The sequence below is a fragment of the Lipophrys pholis genome (assembly GCF_963383615.2).
Source record: "Lipophrys pholis genome assembly, chromosome: 15".
Classification (NCBI taxonomy): domain Eukaryota; kingdom Metazoa; phylum Chordata; class Actinopteri; order Blenniiformes; family Blenniidae; genus Lipophrys; species Lipophrys pholis.
In genome coordinates, this window is record NC_137642.1 from 20,726,217 (window position 1) to 20,747,063 (window position 20,847).

General features: G+C 42.1%; 1 protein-coding gene across 2 annotated transcripts in view; it reads left to right on the forward strand.

Moving 5' to 3' along the window:
- Nucleotides 1-20,847, forward strand: part of inpp5a (inositol polyphosphate-5-phosphatase A) — a 165,029-nt gene that overhangs the window by 19,814 nt on the left and 124,368 nt on the right. For both annotated transcript variants that reach the window (XM_080481882.1, XM_080481881.1), the window contains exon 2: nucleotides 18,983-19,024. In XM_080481882.1, coding sequence (XP_080338008.1) covers nucleotides 18,983-19,024 — 42 coding nt within the window. The remainder of the gene's footprint in view (nucleotides 1-18,982; nucleotides 19,025-20,847) is intronic.

The window sequence follows — 20,847 nt, forward strand, 5'->3', positions numbered from 1 at the left end:
GTCTTGGACCTCACAGTAAATTCGAAAAAAAAACAAAAAAACAATGTTGGTTTATTTAAATCAGTGTTTTGCAAACCTGGTGCACTTAAAGAGCTTCAAATATTAGGCGTATTTTTAATTCCATTCAGCATAGCTGCAGCCCCACCTAAACAGCTCAACGTCTTCAAAGCGACGTGACCAAATCTGGTTCCTAAGAAAATCCGCAAGTGCTTTGCTTCTTACTCACACACTCTCAGGTCCGCTGCCATCAGTAACAGTTAGTTCATCTTAAAGTATGGTAGGATGATCAAATGGAATGAACAACACAATCTTAGATACTGTACCTGTGTGCCTGAAAAGTCGATCAAATCAACATCAGATCAGGTATCGGGATCTCAGAGGATGCTGACTGGACAGTCTGATTATTCACTGGACCTCAAACCTCCAGTTTAAATACAACTGAACAGCCATTCTGTGTTATTATTTATGTGATGAAATGACTGGTCCTCAGTCTTCAGTTAAATTTGTCCACATGGACAGAGAAAAGACACAGAGACAGTAGAGTCTTTTTTCCATGCAGAGAAAATAGTCTGAACGGGTTAGACGTCAGTGAAATGACCAACGTTGATGTCCAGGATGGATGGAACGTGGACGTGGATGTTGGTGAGCCCAGTTGTGTTTGGTTAGGTTTGGCTTCAATGCTCATCTTTGGCACATCAGACGTCACATTGCTCCTTTTCTTAGATATAATCTGGATTCTGAAATTAGTTTGTTTGTCATTGTATTGGAATTTTGTTCATTCAATCAATGAATACATCTAATACGCCTGATAAAGGCTGACCACACTATTAAAGTTTCATCTGAAGGAATAAAAGAATGAACTATTAAGTGTAGATGTAGGTCTGAGTTACACCTACTTCTGCAGTGATCACTTTTACTATTTTATTTTGTAAACCTTTAAGACACGTCCTCTTCTAAAGTTTTCCATGTGGAGACCTAATTTATTTACCCTCGCCATTTATTAAAATTTTTTTTTTAAAACAGTTTGATTTTGGCTGGGATTGCGCAAAGCCAGAACTTCCATTAAACTTTCCTCTGTCACACTCCCTCGTCTCCTCCTGTCAATCAGACGACCCACATGGCCACCGGGCCACTTCTCAAACTCTTCAACAAGTTCCAAACTCGTCACTCTGTCAGATGTCCGTGACAGAAATGTCACATGATAGAAAATACCCTACATCCCTGAAATGTAGGGTAACCCCATCATCCGCCCTCCTGCTGCTTTTGTGATGTCGGTTGAGAAGAAAGTTTCCAAACTGAGTTGTGAAATGAATCAAAAGCTCAAAAGTCTCATTTTATAATAATAGACGATGGGAGGAATCTCTTGTGCCCTGCTTGAAGGGACCTTTCTGTGAATGGTGACATCTGTGTGTTTTACCAATTCCCATACAAACCGTAATCAGGACCCTTCTGGCAACACTGATTCTCACTCTGTGCTTTTTTTGGACGTTTTCTGTTGGGAGATTAGAAGGAGAGCTGGAATTGTTCTATTTTGAGCCCCGGTCTGTGGAGCTATTGGACCTATTTTCGGGGCAGCTTGGATTGTAGCATTGATCTGCCGTCACAGTGACGTGAATTGTTGCGGAGCAGCCGAGACAAATGTAAATGTAAAGACGCATCAATTGGGAAATTGGTCCCGAGTAGCACCCAAACCCGCAAAGCTGCACATGAGAGCCCAGGTCTTCACTTCCATGTTGGTCAACCATCTTTAACGAGCCTGTCGTGTGTGCAGCATCTTGATCTGGCCTGGGGTTTTAACCGCCGAGATGTGTTGTGGTGTTTTCTGTGGCCGTGACTCATCAACTCCAAGTCCGGCCAAAGCCCGAGCCCGAGCGCTGCGTTTTGGAAACCCAGCGCCCTCGCTCTCTTTTCCGCCATCTCTCTCTCTCTCTCTCTCTCTCTGGTTGTTTATTTTGGAAGTGTGTTTCTGGCGCTCCACTGAAGGTCAGTGGCGGGGGGAAGCTTTTCAAACGAAGAGGGCTCCTCTGGGGGGACATATACTCTCGATTTGGACATATTTTGAATGCGTTTTCTGCTGGGAGAGTGGGAGCAGAGCCGGGTTTGCTCCATTTTGGGCCTTGTCTGATGAACTGCTATGGATTTAACCTATTTCTGTGAGACTCGCTTCTCTGTGTGGATCTTTCTGCTCTACATAGTGGCAGGAAGAATTGTTGCAGGGCTTCTCAGAAACGTTTTAATGGGGTCCTGGTGGAAATGGAAACTGACCTTTCTGAGCCCCCTCCCTCTTTCTCTCTCGCTCACTCCCACAGCAGGAAAAGCCCAATTATAGCGATATCGGGCCCATGCTGAAAACGTGATAGCCTGTGAAATGTCTCCGGCGTCACACAGAGACAATGTTTGTCCTGCCCCCGTGCAAACAGGATGCTGTGTGCAGAAGAACGCCGCCAGATAAGAACAGACAACGGCAAGAGGAGAGAGAAGGACCCGAAAAAAGGCAACTGAGGAGGGAGCGTAGACAGAGAGAGGAAAAAACAGCTATGATGCCCAAATGATCTGATGACCCCAGCACAGACAAAAAATAAAAATAAAAATAGAGCAGGAGTGTGGCTACGCTATCAGTAGAATAGTGTAACGGAAGAAGACTGAATGCACTATCACCTTAAGGAAATACAAGGTTTGCTTGGCGTGTGGTTTTTCGCTCCCTTCCTCAACATTTCCTGTTGCCTCCTCGCTCGACGCCGGCTCGCAGTGACTTCATTCCACAAGCACACACCTCAGATTTTGGAGGTTCAGTTTCTCAAATGATGAAACAAAAGATCACATTGAACTAAATATTAATTGATCTTGATATTATTCAGACTCTGTTGCATAAATAACATTGCCTGGTTGCAGTTAAATACGAGAAACTGTGGCAGGGGATGGCGTTGTGTAACATGACCTCAGTGATACTGCAGAATTTAGCAGTTTGTTATAGAGCTGGTGTGTGGAGTGTGTGTATGTGTGGAGTGTGTGTATTGAAGAACACTTGAGGTTGCACTTTGTAGACGGCAGAAAACTCAACTTTTTGAAAATGCTCCATCTCTGTTTTTTTTTTTGATGGACAATAACAACAGTGGCGGCCTCCAGAGTGTCACGACTCGAAGTCCTTAGTCTTGCCATGTACTGTGGGTCATGTGACATCATTACTCAACTGAGTAACGACATAGATGACACTATCACTACAAAGTACACTGTAAATGAGAGTATCACTGAAATATGACACAGTGACTCCATCACGCTGCACCGTGACACTTAAATGACAGCGTGCTAACAGACCACGGTGAACCGACGCCATACAACATGTAACTTGACATGTCATCACAGACTATAATGTAAATGAGAGAAGACTGCATTGTAAGAGCTATTACAGCACATGAGTATAAATACCTCGCCTTCGCAGAATGTGACAAAGTTAACATAACAGTGTATGTGGCGTTGTAAATTATGTAAAGTTACTCTCGTCAATTGAGTACTCTCTCACGATTGTGTGTTTCTATTGTTATAAAACACAGTAAAATGACAGAAATGTTGTTTGATTTCACCCAGAAAACAACGAGGCTTTGTGAACTCCGCTCCCTGGCTACTGGTGGCAGGGATATTTCTGGTATAATTATAATCACATGTTATTCTCGCGCAGAAACAGATTACAGCATGATTATGCCCCCCCCCCCCCCCCCCCCCCCCCACTAAGCCACAGACAGATTATTATAATTTTTCTGTAGGCTTATCTCCCCAGCTCATTTTGTCTTTGGCACCAGCCGCTACGGTGCAGAATCGGGATTAAAATACGGGCTGTGTCATTTTCTTTTATACGTACTTAAGGTTTGTTTCCCCTTGACGATCAAGTCATTTTTAACTGCATGCTTATTGTTCAAACAGAATTAGTTTTTATTTATTTATTTATTTTTTATCTTAATCAAGGTTGCAGAGTTCTACATGAATTCAAACTCTTGGCCAAAATAACTGTTGTGATCACTTTTTGCTTATGTGTCGTTTATTAACTTGCAATTTCAAAGTTGATTGACAGCCGTTTTACTAAATCATGATTTAAAAAAAAAAAAAACAACAACCTGCAACTACATTGAAAACGTCTTATGTGAGCTTTTAAAGTCAAGTTATTAATCTTAAATTTTTAATTTCAAAACTGTAGAAAACTGCCAGATCGATGAACAACTGTTCCGAAGAGCCTAATTGGTTGACGGCTGTATTCACGATGGAAATGTTTGGCGCCGCCAAGATTGGTCCCGTGAAAGTTGGATGACATTTAAGTGTGAAAGGTGTCCTAATGCAAACAAGAACAAAAAAGTGACTTACAATAACTCAAATATTCCAATGGGGCATAAATGTTTTCTGATTTAGTTCCAACAGTTCACAGATACTCTTTAACTAACACATTTACAAACAATTATACAAAGTAGTTTGAACCCGTAGAGCGACATCGCCTGTCACACACTGACTCGTCCATACTTCAATATTTACCACCTCATGGGTGCAGTTTGCACATCCTCGGGCTTTTAGCCGCCGAGCAGGAAGCTACAACGTCAACTGCAGTGTCGGCTGCATTCAAACGTTACCGCTCATGTCAATCATTGATTACGGGATTGATCAGTGTACGAACAAAATGAAGGTTTTTTTTTTGTAAGCTTGTGCTTTGCTGCTGCAGTGAAATTTGTCCTTTTGAGGTAACTAATGAACACCGGATTAACTTTTTGTTGCGTTTTAATTGAGTAGATAGCAGTGAGGGTGCCCGGCACAAAGACACAAACTCCAGGATTGATGTCGGGATCAATGGCAAGACTTTTGGATCGTGCGCTGAGCAGCTTAGACAACAAAAACAAAAGTCAGGTCTTTCTTTTCTCATCAAACGTCGCTTCGGAGACGCCTCCAGAGGTGTGGGAAGCGTCCGAGTGACTTTTCAAAGCCTGGCGAATGTGGAGCGTGCTCTTTTATGTCGAATCTGTGACAACCCAATTCTCCCTCAGTCTGGCGTTTCTTCCCTTGCTAAATTATGCATGCGTTTCTAAGTATGGCCTTTTCACAGATTGGAGCCTCCTTTTACGGGAGCGTGAGCAGAACCAGTTTTTGGCTGGTGTGTCCCTCAGGATGTCCTCAGGCCATCCGGGGAGTGAACACCTCGACAGCTGCTGAACCAGTGAAGGCAGTTTGAGGTTCCGCACAGACGGTCGAGCACAGACAAAGTGTTCTGCTCTCTCGCTCTCTGGATGTTCAGTTTGTTTAAGCTGTGGATGTTTAGATGAGATGCTTAATACGGAGCGATAAAAAACAATGAACAGTTTCTGAAAGCTATACTGATTCATTTTACTTTCAGGTTTTGTGACTTTCGTTTTCGTTGTTTCCGACTGGGTGAATGAATGTTGGAATAAGACTGCGGGAGATTCAGAACGTCTTCACAGGGGGTATTTATGAGAAAGTTATCACGAGGATGTGTTCTTTCAGCCCCGTTTATCTAAAAAAAAAAATCCAGACGAACAAAGAAAACGCTCATTCATTCCCTATCAATAACTTTTTTTTCTTTTTTAAAAGGAGTTCTCTGGTTTTTGGGTACCTTTTTATGAAATGAAGGTCGATGTTGCATAACTAGAACTCTGACATTGCTGGAGTAATTCTGCCAAGTTGATTTGCGTGTCCTTCACTGGATAATTATGAACACTGACAATGTCATGCAGTAACAGGTGCGTAAAGCCAGCCCTATTCACGATGCAACATTCTCCATAACTCGCCGCAGTTCTTGGGGAAAACCACTGATAAGACAGAGACTTTTTGAAAAAAAAAAAAAAAAATTGCTGGCAAGCCCCGGTGCATCATAAATCTCTCACAGATGCACTCTCTGCTGTGTTCTCTGACAATGTGACAGTCTCTGCTCTTTTTACTGAACCACGGGGAAGGGAGCAAAGTAAACAACGGGATTAACCTTCAGCACTGAGTCGACAGAGCCTTTAAATCTCAGATGGATTGCATTTTCAGCTCAAAACAATAAGAAATCCCCCCCCCCCGGTCTGGTCAAGTTTGTGTAGAAATACGCTGCTTTGGAGATTTTCACACTATTTCCGATCATTTCTATTACGATCCTACTCATTTCACCGGAGTGCTGCTGGAGTATATGGAGGATATTCCACTTATAGGAACAGTAACTCTCAGGCTCAAGCTGCATTTTATTTGGGCTTTCAATCACCGATGCCATGAGGGGCATTGCTTACTCCTCCAGGAAAGTGTCTGGTACTTGTTACAGCTGATGCTCAGTTGTTTGAGGGGACAACTAAAAAAAGCTTGACTTCAGAGGTAAAAAGAACAAACATCATTATTCTCTTCCAGTGAGCCAAATTGGAGGGAAGAGGAATTGTTCCGTGTCTTGAAGGTTATGTAGTGGTGGCATTCATTCCTCCATCGTTTCCATTCACATGTCTCCTGTTTTGAAAGCGAAATAAAGGATGATGAAATCTCCTTGTAGTCACCGCCATGACCTTTGCTCTGCCCCCGGTATTGGCATAAACTTATCTCAAACTTCAGGTACAGCCATGACTGTGCATAGCAGAGGTTTTCCTAATTGATTACAGCCTTTAATTTTAACTTTGCCTCTCGGTGCGCTCATGAGACATCATGACTTGCCCCCTGGTCTCAACCTCAACAGACTTGTCTAGGTTGATGACGTGAAGCCTGAGAAAAGTTTCCTATCTTCAGGGTAGCTTCAGGTATTTGGTCCACCGGAAGTAATAGACGATAACGGCCAAGACAAATAAGCGATTGTTGAGAAACTTCATGTCCTGAGTGGTTGATCTTGATTCTTGCCACGTATCATAATTTATTATTTTTTTTAATTCACAGCAACCACTATCCCTAAAATGCAAAGAAATTTTGTAACTTGGCTATTTTAGTATATTTTAAGTATAAGCATCACTAAAGGCAGCTCTCCGGATGTATTTAAATGTGTTTTAAAACATTTTTTATTGGTAAATGGTTAAGAGCAATCCAAACAAAAAAGATCAACCAGTTTATAGCTCAACACTTTTTCCTCATACATTTTAAACGTATCTGCCACAGCCAAAGGAAGGAATGTCTATTAAATAATTTAAATATACTGGTGGAAAAAACGATGGTTAAAAAAATCTAAAACAAACTGGGATAAATCCTAATTCTGTTTTGTGACACGCATTACCAGATTCTCACCAGGAGCCCTCATTAAGTTATCGGCTAACACAAATCATCTGCTGATCTGAACTAACTATCTTCTTTCAGCCTCTTTCTGTTGAGTTCCTGATTTATGAGGTTTCTGCCATTCGCTCCTTATTTCTTAATTCAAAGTGCAGCTCAGTATGTTTAGGCTCAACATGAGCCATAACCTTCCAAAGCTTTTGCCTCCATCAACGTTACATGGATATGGAAAAAGGCGTTAACCGGATGATCTGCATTATTTTCTGGGATTGGGGTGGGATCACAGCGTCTCTGGGCGAACGATCTCAAATCAGCCTGAGTGACTGGACACATCGCACACAATTAAATCAGTGATCGGTTTAGCCAACTATAATTTCCGGTGCCCACGAACCGGGGAGGGCGTAGTACACAGGGGCTATTGTCATGCGTTATATAAGAAAGGGTGTGATTTCAGTAGCTTTGCTCAGCTCTGTAATCACACAGGCAATGCGATTGGGAATGCATCAAAGGGAAATCCAACACGCCTCCACAGTGCGAATCGTCTTTATCTTAGCTCATCTGTGACTGGTAATTACAGCGTGGTGGATCTGGGTGGCAGCTCTACACAGCGGACACGCGCCTCTGCGCCCTGCAGAGATTTCCCCCTTCTTGTTTTGAATCCGAATCGTCCTGCTTCACGTTGGGCGATTCACAGTTATGCCTTGTGTCGTTAAGACATCTGCGTGGAACAATACAAGCTTGGCCGCTCAACTAAATTGCTTCCTTGCAATTATTTTTGTTTTTAGTAACAAGCACAAAGATGAGATGTGTGTTGTATGAGTTGGACTTTTGTGTAGCATGAAAGACTTATAGATGGTCCTGTGGTACCACAAATAGGGAATGTATATTATTTCTATGAACTCTTTAGTCTAATAAAACTTTAAATTATTATACTACTGATGTTTATAAGGTTGGATATTGTAGCTCTTTTGTCTTCTGTTTGTTAATTTTTCTTCTACCCTTATTTAATTTTTCACCACTTGGGGTCTTGTATTCAAAGCTAATTTGTCATCAAACAGTGTTAAAGTCAGGTGTTCAACAATTATAGTTCCAGCAACAAGAAAGTAGCCAATGTTTCTTGAATAGCGGTGAGAAAAAACACATTTTCCTCTTGATTATTGCTTTGGTCGGACTGTTGAATCCTTCTGTTTTCTGAAGATTTTGGGCAACAAGTCAAAGCACATTTCTGGGCCTCAGAGTGATATAACTCCAGTCATTGTGTTTTGCACTCTCACAGCTCTACAAATCAAAACACTGTGGGAACAGTTGATACTGCTGCTCTTGTTCTCAGACAGCTTGCGCTTGGTGATGTGAATAATCACGGAAAAAAGTTTGATTAGGCTTGACGGTTATCACAGAGAACTTCACTTGATGTTAATATGATCGGAGACACATTGGCGGCACCTGCTTCTGAATGTGCTACTTGTGCTGTTAAAATCAAACCAAACCAGGAAATAGAATCGCTGAAGTGTATTCCAGTTCATTCGGATTGTGTGATCTTAAAGACACATGGCTTGTGGTTTGACTTTCCGTGGCTTGTTGACAATCCCAGAGGGCTGGAGAAATAATTCGCTTGTTTGGTTTTGAGCTCATCTTGAAGACGTCTCCTGCATTTTGATTATTTCTTTTGCAACGTATATATTGGACTAAACTCTTATAAATATGTTTGCAAGCGCTGTACATATTTGGCCAATCAGATGGAGCCCGGCTGCACTAGACTGTTTATTTCACTTTATCTCAACAATAAATCACACCTGGTGGAAACGGGCTGCAGGACAAAAGCACAAAAGCACAAAAGCACAGCGATCAAGGAGAAATGATTGAAATCAGCCTTTTCACTTCTGAAAAACTGCTGGTGGGAACTGCGCACGCGCTTCTGTCTGGTTAAATTTGGGTCCAAGAAGAGAAAGAGCTATACGGGACAATATCGTCACTTGTTTAACAGACATCCTGACAGTGTCTCCGTCAATATTCTAAATAAATTGGTATATCAGCTAACGTTTAGCCTGCTACTGACAGACCTACCCTCTAAGAGAATGCAGGTAAACGCTTCGTCACGCATGTTGCTTTCACTTGAAGTTGCGGTCTATTCGGGGTTCTTGTTTATGACTTTCCTGTAAAGGAGAACAGAAGCTGTGCTCTCCTCCTTGTTGTCTGTGTTGAGTAACACATGGCAGAGGTGTGAGTGGGAGAACTTCACACTATCCAGATAGTAGCGTTGCCGAGCTCCCTTCAGGCCTCGCGTTGATTGCACAACGCAGCACCTTTCAGCGCCGACTTTCATGCTGAGAAGCCATTTTTAGCATAATAGAAAATGCCCTTGATCTTTCTCTTATTGAAATCTGCTTTTCATAGGAATAGCAATATTGCTTCCCCCCCCCCCCGTCCCCTCCTCTCACACCAGTCTTATCAACTCTGACGACAATCCCCTGTTAAATAACTTATTCCGAGAGATGCGGCAGCCCGACGGGTTCAAGGTTTAGTCTGCGTCACACCGCAGTTCTACACGGCAACACCTGAGCTGCTACCGTGCAGATGACTGCATCCGTCCACGTAGGTGTGCGATGGATAACCGTCGGCGCTGCACGCTGCAGTCTCATGTGGCGAGGGGAGGGCTTTGAAGCACGCAGCTGTGGCTCCTACGAGCGCTGTAATTTCCTGTTTGCCGATGACACTTGTTCTACACAAATCCCAGCTGATTGCAGTGTCGATTCCCCCTTACAACAGTGGCTGACTGCAAACCTCTAACAATGCCGCGATGGTGGCTGACATGCTTTTTACTCTACAACAATATCTGCAACTATTCTCACTATTACAGTGTGTGTGTGGGGGGGGGGGGGGGGGGGGGCATGTTAAGAAATGAAAACACAGCCCTGCTTATTCAAGGTCATTGTAGACGGTGCTGAGATTTCACTAGGAAACCCAGGAGAAATGTAGAGAAACACAAAATGGGAACTCAAATAAACCTCCTAGTCACTATTCAGACGTTCATACGAGCTAAATTTAAATGGTCAGAAGATAAAGTCTTGCGAAATACCCTCAATATACATACGTGAAAGTCTAATTTATGTCACGTTTGCCGACACTGAGATGCTATTTGTATTTGAGTGATTACATGATTAACTTATTACGTTGATGGCTTTAACTAAAACGATGCCTACATGTCTGATGGTTTCATCTCCATTGCTGTGTGTTTTCTCATTCAGATAATGGTGCCCCACTGCTACTGCTAAACTATGAATTAAGAATGGTGACGAGGTACTATGGTGTGAAGGCTGTTCTCTGTGCGGGTCTCTGAGTTTGAGCAGGCAGCAGAGAGGGAAGAACAAAAACGAGTGTCAGGTTGGCCTTTTATGGTTTGACGCAGAGTTGTTTCATTGTTTATTTGTCAATGATGCAGCCAGATAAAGTTCAAACTGCATGAAGACACACGCTCTGATTTAAGAGGTGCGAGACCGTTTCTGAAGGCAAAACACCGGGAAAAAGGAGGTAGAATTGAAATACTGCTGTTTTTTTTTTGTTTTAAAGGATTAACCAAGATGGAAAGATGGGCTAAAAATAAGATGTGATGGAAACAAGGCTTAGTGAGTGATGAACACAAAGCATACGACTTTAACATGATGAGAGTTTTACTAAAAATACACATTTCGGACCGGTTTAAAGATAATTCCAAAAGGCCATCCACTTTCCGCGTGTCCGTACTTCTTTGAATGTCAGGTGTTGTTTATTTGCAACCAATTGGAGATTGAAAGAAACTCCAGCACATCGGCAGTGAACCCAACACAGATTTCCATTTGTTTTTGTTTGTTTTTTTTCAGTGAAAATTTGCACAGAGTCTGTTTGGAGAGTCATAGAGAGGGCCGAGCAAGGACACGACATGTATTTCGATAGATTTCCTCAAAGAGTTCGAAGGGGCTGCCCTCAATTTTTCCCAGTAATAGACACAAAAGTAGTGGAGAGAATATCTTGTCATGTCTATTAAAAGTGGGCAAGCGCGTTGAGATCCAGGTCCTCGGAGTCTGTTATGTGTAGGTAGAATGGGTCTTCAAGCACTATTTCAGGACGAAATAGGTGCTTTGTTTGAAATGTAGGGCCCCTGATGTGTTAACTTTCCTCTTTGCCTCCTCCGTACTTCCAGAGCCGCCCCTCTCAAGGCACAGAGACGGCTCTCAGGAGTCGGCCCCGGTCTAATTTGACACTTCAGCGTGGGTTTGCTCTAATTAATTCCATAATGAGCTCCTTTGATATCGACTTGCATAAAATACCGAGGGGACGCAAACCCTCGCGCCAGCGAGGAGACTGGTTTAGGGAAAACGACATCGGCGGCAACCTGTTGGAGGACACGGGGCCGGGCCAATCGTCCCGTTCCCCCGCTGATTCTCCAGCTGCTCCGCTTCCTCGCATCCCCTCCCCTCGGTCCATGGCCTTCATCTAAGCCAGGGTATTTTTAGTCAGCTGCCCGCTCCCCTGAAAGCCAATAACCTCCTTTCAAACAGTCCATCAACACACACATACCGAAGAAGCTGTGCTGCAGGGGTTGGGGGAAAAAAAGAAAATACCAGAGGCTTTTTTGACATGAAAGACGTCCCTTGTGTACCTACTGCCATTTCTGTATATTTGAACTTTTTGTTGTTATTAATTAGGTTGTTTGCTTTGGATACAGGGAAAAAAAAAACCCGTACTCTGTTATTAGGAACTAATTTAGACTCTGTTGTGAGTGAAATAATATCAAAGCAGCGATTCTCTTCAAAAGGATGTTTCCATGAGCGGTGCTTGTTTGCTGAAGCCTGATTGGTGGTTAACGCCGACAGGGATTTATTCGCTTGCTTCGCGTAACAAATGAGGTGGTTATGTGGTTATGGCCAGTAAAATGAGATTAATTTCTTTTTATTGCAGTTTGGTAATGGTTTCACCACCCATATTAATCGTACTTCCCTGAATGTGTACCTGGAAAAGCCAAGTTTTATTTATCTCTTTTTCTATAAAGGGAATTCTAAAAGCTCTAGAATTAACCTTCATCAAACAAAAGCATGTTTGCATCTTAATAGTGGGCAGAATTCCCTAAAAAATATTTTTAACTTCATTTTTCCTGTAGCTCTTTGAGATTATTTAAATATAAAGTGCATTATAAAAAGCCATTATTATTATTATTATTGTTATTATTGTTATTATAATTATGTATACGTTTTCACAACCCTCCAAGCATCTCTAGCATCAATGTGTTGGCATCAAGTGTGTAAGAAAAAAGTACACAAAATTACAAGTCGTGCCTTTAAAAGTCATTAAAAAAGTTGTATTTATATGAGCACCATCAGTTTAGTCAAGAAACACATTGCAATTATTTGTCCGGGTAACTACAAACTAATTGAATGAAAGTGGTTAAAATAAGGTTAAAAAAAAAAAAAAAAAAAAGGCAATAAAAGCTGAAATAAGTACATGAGTCACAAAATGTGTAATGTTCTAATTTGTATTCAAGAAACCTGATAGATGTAAGCAAAGATACAGTTTCTATAGCAAAATTGTGCAAAGTACTTCATATCTTTTAGTTTTGAGGGTTGCATGTGTTTTGCGGCTCAACATTATTTGCATTTGGTGAAAATGTCATTTTTAGAGAGAAACAGGATCCTACAAACCCCATGTTGCATTTCTGTAGAATTCATTCTTGAGGCCTACTTACCTGGTAACTTCTCCTCAGTTTGTAATCCAGACTTGTTTTTATGATTGACATGCACCTCGATGACATTAGTTTATGTTATCACAGACTCTCCAGGACCTCTGGGTCAAAGAACCCCCCCCCCCCAAAAAAAAAAAACCATTAACGTGGTCCATGTCCTGAAGGCCAATTCTTTTTTTAGCTGCAATTGTGCATTCATGTAATGGCTGATTGTGGCAGACACATCAGAACCACACTGTGCTTCACCTTGCTCTGGAGCTCTTTCTTTTCTGCGGCTGACCCGAGTGTCTGTTATTAGTTGCAGGTGTAGCCAAGCAACCGTTGCTTTTTTAAGACTCCTCATCATCTCCTCGGAGCAAAGCTGATGGTTTTTAAGAGCGCCTTTCCTTCCTCAGCCAGTGCAGCCTGAGAGAGTGAGTGCTTTGTTTGTAAAAAAGGATGGACAACGGCCAGAAGAGATGCTATGTTGTTCTGACTGAGCATTCAGGCCGGACCCAATGAAAACAATAACACTGCAGCCCAAGCTGAGGGCCAAGGGAAAGAGGTGTCAGGATCACGGCACGAGGGGTAGGTGGAGAGGGAGCAAACTCATGTGGTGGCCATGTGTTCCCAGCAAATCGCTACGGGGGGGCTTTGACAGGACCGGCCTTGACGTAATTTCCCCCTACCGGTCTGAGTTTAAACAGCCGCTGGCTGCATCAGGCCTCAGTGAGGGAAATATTCCAGGTCACGACCTCGGAGACTTTGCAGAGCACCGAAGGTTTTGACCTCCGCTTCACCAGCTGAGATTCACGTTCAGACGTTTCATGGATCTGCATGTGCTCCATGGTTTATATGAGATTTGCCCACAGTTCAGCACACCTGTGGACTGCGGCACACATGAACTGTAATGGCTTTTATTGCAATTTTACTGTTCATGGAAAGTAACACGTCATACCTAAAGGCACATCGGTTCACGAGTGAAATAATCTTTTATTTATTGTTTCCTAAAATGCACATTGTTGTTGAATAAAACAAGACAATTCAGCATAGTGTCGTTCAGAGAATAAACAAAGCCATTGTTTAATCGTCTCCTTTCTGCTCCTCTCAATGGAAATACTCCTAAAGAATGACACAAAGTAGTTTATTGACTGCAAACTCTTGTGGCTGAAACTTTTTAACTTCTATATTGAGCAATCGCCAGTATCTTCAATGACATTTTTGTCTCTTCGCTCAGCGCTCAAACATTAACTCTTGAACTCTCGAAGATGACGAAGCTTGTTGTGTCGATGTTTTTTTTTTTATTGAGTAACAGTCCCGATACCAAGAATGTTAAAACAAAAATGTGCTCTTTTGAAATGAATGTCTAAAATGAAGCATCAAGTACATGTACTCCACACTCCAACTCCGTTTTGACATTTTCTGCTGAAAAAACAAAACAGAAACAGTCCTTTGTGGCTTTAAAACACGCTGTGCTCCAAACTGTGACTGTATTGATCGTTTTCCAACTTTCTTTGGTATCCAATAGAAACACACAGACCAATGGTTCATTTCGAGAGGAGTCAGCGCTGCTGTGTACTGTTCGCTTTGTCTGCACTCGGAGCAGAGATTACATGCCGATGAGACACACTTGATGGCACGTAGTAACAATTACCTGATTCATCATATCCCACAAATAGAGATCACCACACCTCACACTGACATTTAATATCTGCATATTTGCACTCCTCAGCTCATTTCGAGACCTGGTCGGTAGACTTCATTGGGAAAAAAAATCATGCAGATACACGATAAAACAGGTTTGGGTGCTTAATGTGGATTACTCAGAAACATAATTGGTGCGTCTTTATGCGACGGAACGCTTTAGAAGAATTAAAAAAAAAAAAACTGGAAGAAACGATCTATTCATGTGAACAAAAAAGATGTCCAGTTCTATTTTTTCTTCTTTAAAACTTTTGCGCAACATTTTATTACTCAACGTTTTTACTTTCACTGTGTCACCGCATTGGCCTCGGCCCCAAACTCTGGCGACTGGCGAAGAGTAATTTGCAGGTTATTTATGTCCGCAAAAGGTCGAACTTTGCAAATGGTGAATTATCAGCCATTGACCTTAATAAACATTGACATGTTCAGCGGGTTTCCCTCTTGGTTAAAACCAAAAAGGAAAATATCTAGAAACTGAAACAGTCGAAAAAGAGGTTTTCAGGTTAAATTTAACTGTTCGGCAGAAAGACGTTTGTGATAGCTATAGATTGGATTCTCAACGCCCAAAGAAAGTATTGTGACGTTGACCTCGCTAAACGAAGCAAATGAGGCTTGCATGGTGGATTTTTGTTGGCATACCGAATCAGGGCTGCTGCGGGAACATCCAGAAAATATCCAGTCAAAACAGATCCCAGTCAGGATTCTTGTCCTCGCTAAATGAAAAGCTGATTGCTCTGGTTTCGCTGCCGGGTCAAACTGAAAAGAAAGATGTGGGGATTTATTGTCGAACTGAAAGTCACATTTGTTTCCAGTGAGCGCCAATAAACTGAACTGAAAAACGGGTCAGAACGAGTAGCTGAAGTCGTTAGTGTTATTTTAAAATCCACCTCTTATTTATGACTGATGATGAAAATGAGGGCAGAATCTCTTAGATGCCCTCACAGGTTGAAAAGTAGGCCATCGACTGTTGAACCAGAGATTCTGGCAGAGAATAAAGGCGGTGGAGAGAGCTGAGCGAGTGAAAGTACTTTCGGAGGAAGAGGCGGTATACCTCGTGGAGCGGCCGAGGAGGCCGATAGGGTTTATTTTTACCTTCTCCTGCCTGCTCGGGCCACACTTTCCAATTAGCTGTAAATTAGGTGCAGATAAATGGGGAACAAGGTGAATGGCATAGATGTACGGCGGCAGATCGTCGCCTCGATGGCCAACATCTGCTCGCCCCGGACTGCTTTTACAAAACTACATAGATTTAATCGGTACAGTCAAAAGCGCTGGTTGGGTTTGCCACATTCCCGAACGCTCGTTACTGCAAAGTGACCATGGACGTGACACACAACCTTCTTACGACACCTTTTTTTTCTCCCGCATTCCGGAATATTCCAGACAAGTTCAGAACGTGAGAAGTCGGTATACTGAATCTGTATTTTTTTTTAATAAAGGTGAAGACTTGTTTACAAAGACTTTTGTATGGTCTCACTACTTTAGTCGCCCTCGTATAAAAAGACTTTCTTTTGGGAACTTTACATATTTTTGGGGCGATTCTTGAGCAATGAAATCCACAAGAATGTCGTCCATACGATCGGACTGCGAACGCTTTTGAAATCTCGGCTAACAACGCCCCTGGGAGAAACAACCAATGGAAAGAGCTAAAAATATCCCGATGATTCGTCAAGTCCTGTCATGTTACTGGATGGTACCTTCGCTGGGATCCCACACACGGGAGGATTAGCCTCTTAAAACCCGAGACGTGAACGTATGACTGCGTCCGGCCGCTGCCAACATTTCACCGGGATGGCCAGGTGGCAACTTTTCTGATCTGCTTGTTGTTCCTCAGAGCGCCCGTCTCCGTCTCACTCTCTCTTTCTCTTCCTCCATCCATGTGACTGATGACAAGGTCCGCTGCTTATGTCCTTATATAGGCCTATGCTCTGTGTGATCTGGCTTAGGCTTGGGACGATGGTACACACACATTCACACACACTGTTGCTGAAGCTCGAGACATTTAGGTGCCCTTGGAAAAGTCAGCATATATCACAGAACCGCTCTCGACCCCATCGGTTACTCTCATCGTACGCAAGTTTATTTATGATGACGTTTTCGGACCACATGAAAGAAAAATACATCGAAAGAATACTTTGACTTATATGCCAAATGACAAATTTATAAGACTGCAGAGAAGAAATCTCAGGACTTGTGTATTACAATCAAAGTAATTAAAAAAAACGGTGTTCAATATATGAATGTTTCTAATATACTGTATCATAAAGATTACATTTTAAAATGAGGGGAAAAAAGCACATTTATTGTAATTACAATATCATATGAATTGTCATCAATTATATGTAAATGCTTTCATGCCCTAATTCAAAAAAGTCGACTTGTAAATACAATGAAAAGTGTGATCAATCATGAATAAGTCACAAAAATTGTGCGATTGAATAATTAAATAATTTTAATTGGTTATTACAAACCTGGTGGCCCCGAAGTGGGAGTCAAAAGTCCCCCCAAAAATAAATAATAAGATCATATAGTCAACAAACTGCTCCTCCATTGACACTTTGCTGGTGGGAACATGGGATGTGATGAGGAGGAAGAAAAGACTTCTGTTATCTGGAGGAAAGACGAGAAAACGATCTACTGAAGTCTCAATATCCATGGTGGATCTTTATCTTGGAAGTGAAATTTTAAATTGTTCATATATTATTCAATAAAATTTGGACTGCCTGCAATAAAGACAAAACTATGAGATTTAGGTTTTAATGTTGTAATACTAATTCATAATGTTGATAGTATCACCTGCATTAAAACTACCAATGAGTGTCCAACTGCTCATGCGGTTAAAGGCTGAGAGCAGCAATTGTGACATTTTCACTCCAAACTAGTTGAACATTCTTAAAACAATTCGGCTCCAAACGACAGTGCTGGGACATTTTTATATTGGGGAAGATGTATATTTTATATTTTTGTTGGGGAAGCAGTTCTGTCCTTCCATCAGTCCAATGAAACGTTAATACAAAGTAGATAGATACACACACACACACACTCCAAAGGGCATTCTAGATTCACCGGTTACACTAACCAGCACGCGCTTTCAGAAAGTAATTACACGGTCATTGAGAACATGCAATCTCACATAGAAACTGCTCAATCCCAGAATCTGACCAGTTATGGATAGAAAGAGTCCGTCCATTAACATTCTACACCGTCTCATCGCACTGGCTATGGAGGAGACACAACTATACACTCACATTCGCACCTACGGGCCGTTTAGATTCACCAGTTAACCTCAGACACTTTGGGAGAAAACTGGAGTACCCAGAGACAATCCACTCGCGAGCCGGGTCCGTAGTCTCAAGATATTCTCACTCTAACGCGACATTACAGACGGGCAGGCCAACAAGCGGCCGATCTACTGACCTTTTATTTTTTTGTTTGTTTGTTTTGTTTGTTTAACCTTCCAAATGCCAACAGGACCTACAGATCCCTTGTGTATTCTTATTTTAGACCAGTCTTGTTAGGACACACACACACACACACACACACGCACACACACACGAGACCCAGTTATCGACATGGGGAGATCTCTCCTTAAATGGTAGACTGCCCAGGGCCCTGTCTTTGTTTCCACTGCATGAACCAAATGAAGTGCAGGTCTGGGAATATCCTTTTAAAGTGGATGAGAGAGAAGAAAAAAGGGAGAGCGTGAGGTATCCAGCCAGAGCTGAAGGAAGGGAGGAAAAGGAGCGATGGCGGGGAGGCTGGAGTCGGCAACCTGTGGCTCTTCGGTTCCTCTTACACTGGCTCTGTGTTGCTTTAACAAAAATGACATCTCTATTTATATAACATAACCAGTCGTGCTGTAAATGAAATCACTAAAGATTGTTGTCACAGTTCAATTTAAATAGTTTTGTTTGATGGTCGGGGGGGGGGGGGGGGGACAAACATGGCTGTTGGCAGACACACCTGATCTCGGGATTGGAAACTGCAAGAAGATCCTGTGAATGACGTCACATGCACTTTACACCCCAACATTGTCTCACGCACCATTTCCTCACACTTTGACTTACATTAGAGCCAACCTGATACTTTGCATTGGTTCCACAGTATCCATCACTGTTCTAAGCTCATATAATTGTCCATCCGGGTCGCTTCAGTACTCATGTGGACACCAAAAAAAAAAGGGCAGACGTTCTGCTTTGCGTGCAAACTTTTTTTTTTTTGTGGCTTTCTTGTGAAGTTGTGAAAAACAGTGTTGTGAGGAAAAACCTCAGCAGGAAGACGACTGTAACTGACTGAGCCAATGCTCTTTCTGTGTTTCTCTTTTTAAGTCTTCTGCAACTACACCACTAACAATGTTTATTTTTTTTCTCTTTCCAGCCTGAACACCTACAGAAAACATGGCTAAGAGAGTTTTACCAGGTACGTAAAATGTTCATCCAGACGATTCACACATGAATTTAATCGTGTCGTTTGAGTTGTGGCTGTTCACGCTTAACCCCCGTCTTGTGGCGACTCGGGGCTGAAAGGGTTAAGTTTATTCTTCATATGCATATAATTGTTTCTCCATTTGGGTTTTTGTACCTGCCATGTCAACAGTTGTGTTTTGTTGACTAGACTACTGGGGTTAACCGTAATCGCCTTGCTCCAGGGTATTAAGGTGAAACAAAAAGACTTAAATTGCTTTGTTGAAATCTAAATTCTGTGCATATTTTGCCTGCGGCCGGAACCTCATCCACACCTCGATTTCGACGGCATTTCAAACTGCAAATTTCCATTCATGTACCCTCATCTGTTTCAAGATGGAGTCCATTGGCCCCCGAGGGTGTAAAAGTAAAACACCTTTCAGTGAATTCTTTTTCTTTTTAAAACATTTCTTTTTTCTGCAATTAATCAGTCAAAATTGACGTGTTTAATTTAATTTAATCTTTAATTTATCCCATGAATATCCCGTAACCCGACCACTCGTAAATGAGATCACGTTGTCGTTCCAGCGAGCCCCGAGCCAGCATCGGATTAGTTTGTTCAGATAAAGATAAAGTCTCCTAAAGGAGCCGCATGTATGAACCGTTCCCTTGATATACTACTGTTTTCAGCTCGTTTCCATTTTCTGCCTCGTCCTCCAGACTCTTGTTAGGAGGCTTTTGACAGGGCGCTCGCTCCCTTTGTTTACAACTTTCCGCGCTGCAGCATTCTTTTCCAGTAAATACAGCTGAACACATTTGCTGCCGTCTAACGTCTTCCGTGAGACACTTTAGTGAAGTTTCTCCCCGGATACTCTCCACACTGCCGGAGTCACAAGTTCAATATCTCATTGACATTAACAGCCAAGATATTGTAATAAGGTTTTTCTACTCCTGGTATTTCTAGAACAGGCCGTCTCAACTCGTCTCATCCTGGTCATTAAGTCACGACCCACTTTTTTTTTTCCGATTTCAACCAACAATATACATATACATGTTAAAAACACACCTTTTATATATTTTTCTGTGCAACATGCCCTTCAGAGTAAAGTTAATAAACTGAGGAGGACCACAGCAGCCGCACGTACATAAGTGAAATCAAAAATCCTCATTTGTGGAAGTTGATGAGACAGTTCTTGCATCCGAACATGAACAGAAACGTAACCATCATTTGATAAAAGTTCCTTTTATCTTGAAAAACACGAAACTCTGGAGTCCTTTTCGCAGCCACACAAAATCTGGATATGCACAAGTGCGGTTCGCAGAAATATATGTAATTACCGTTTCTTTACTAAATGTTTTAACTTGATACAGTGTTATTTATCATAGAACCGGCCCGCGACCCACCAGCTGAGAATCACAGCTCTAGAACATCTGCGAACGCAGTGTTTACTGTATTGCCTCCAGGCACAGAATTACAGCAAAAGGAACTTTCACAAACATTGTTGCCTCTCATTATTTTACTTGTAAGTAATGCGACAAGTACATTTTCAACCGTAGTTGCAGCTGCAAGGCCGCTGCCTTGTGTCATCAGTTCACAATGTGCTGCTGTGGCACCACTTAACCGTCTGGATTACACAGAGAAGCAGTCGGTATAATAAGCTATTCATTCAGTTGACCAGTATTTAGTAAAAGTGGATGTACTATGCATGTGGTATGTCCTTCTGTAGTGTTTATGGAGAGAAGTTGTAACCTGAGGCTTCATGTGACTCTGACTGAAGCGATGCTGTAGATCAAACAGTGAGGGGACGCGCTTCATACGGCCGCAGCGTCTGATTCAAA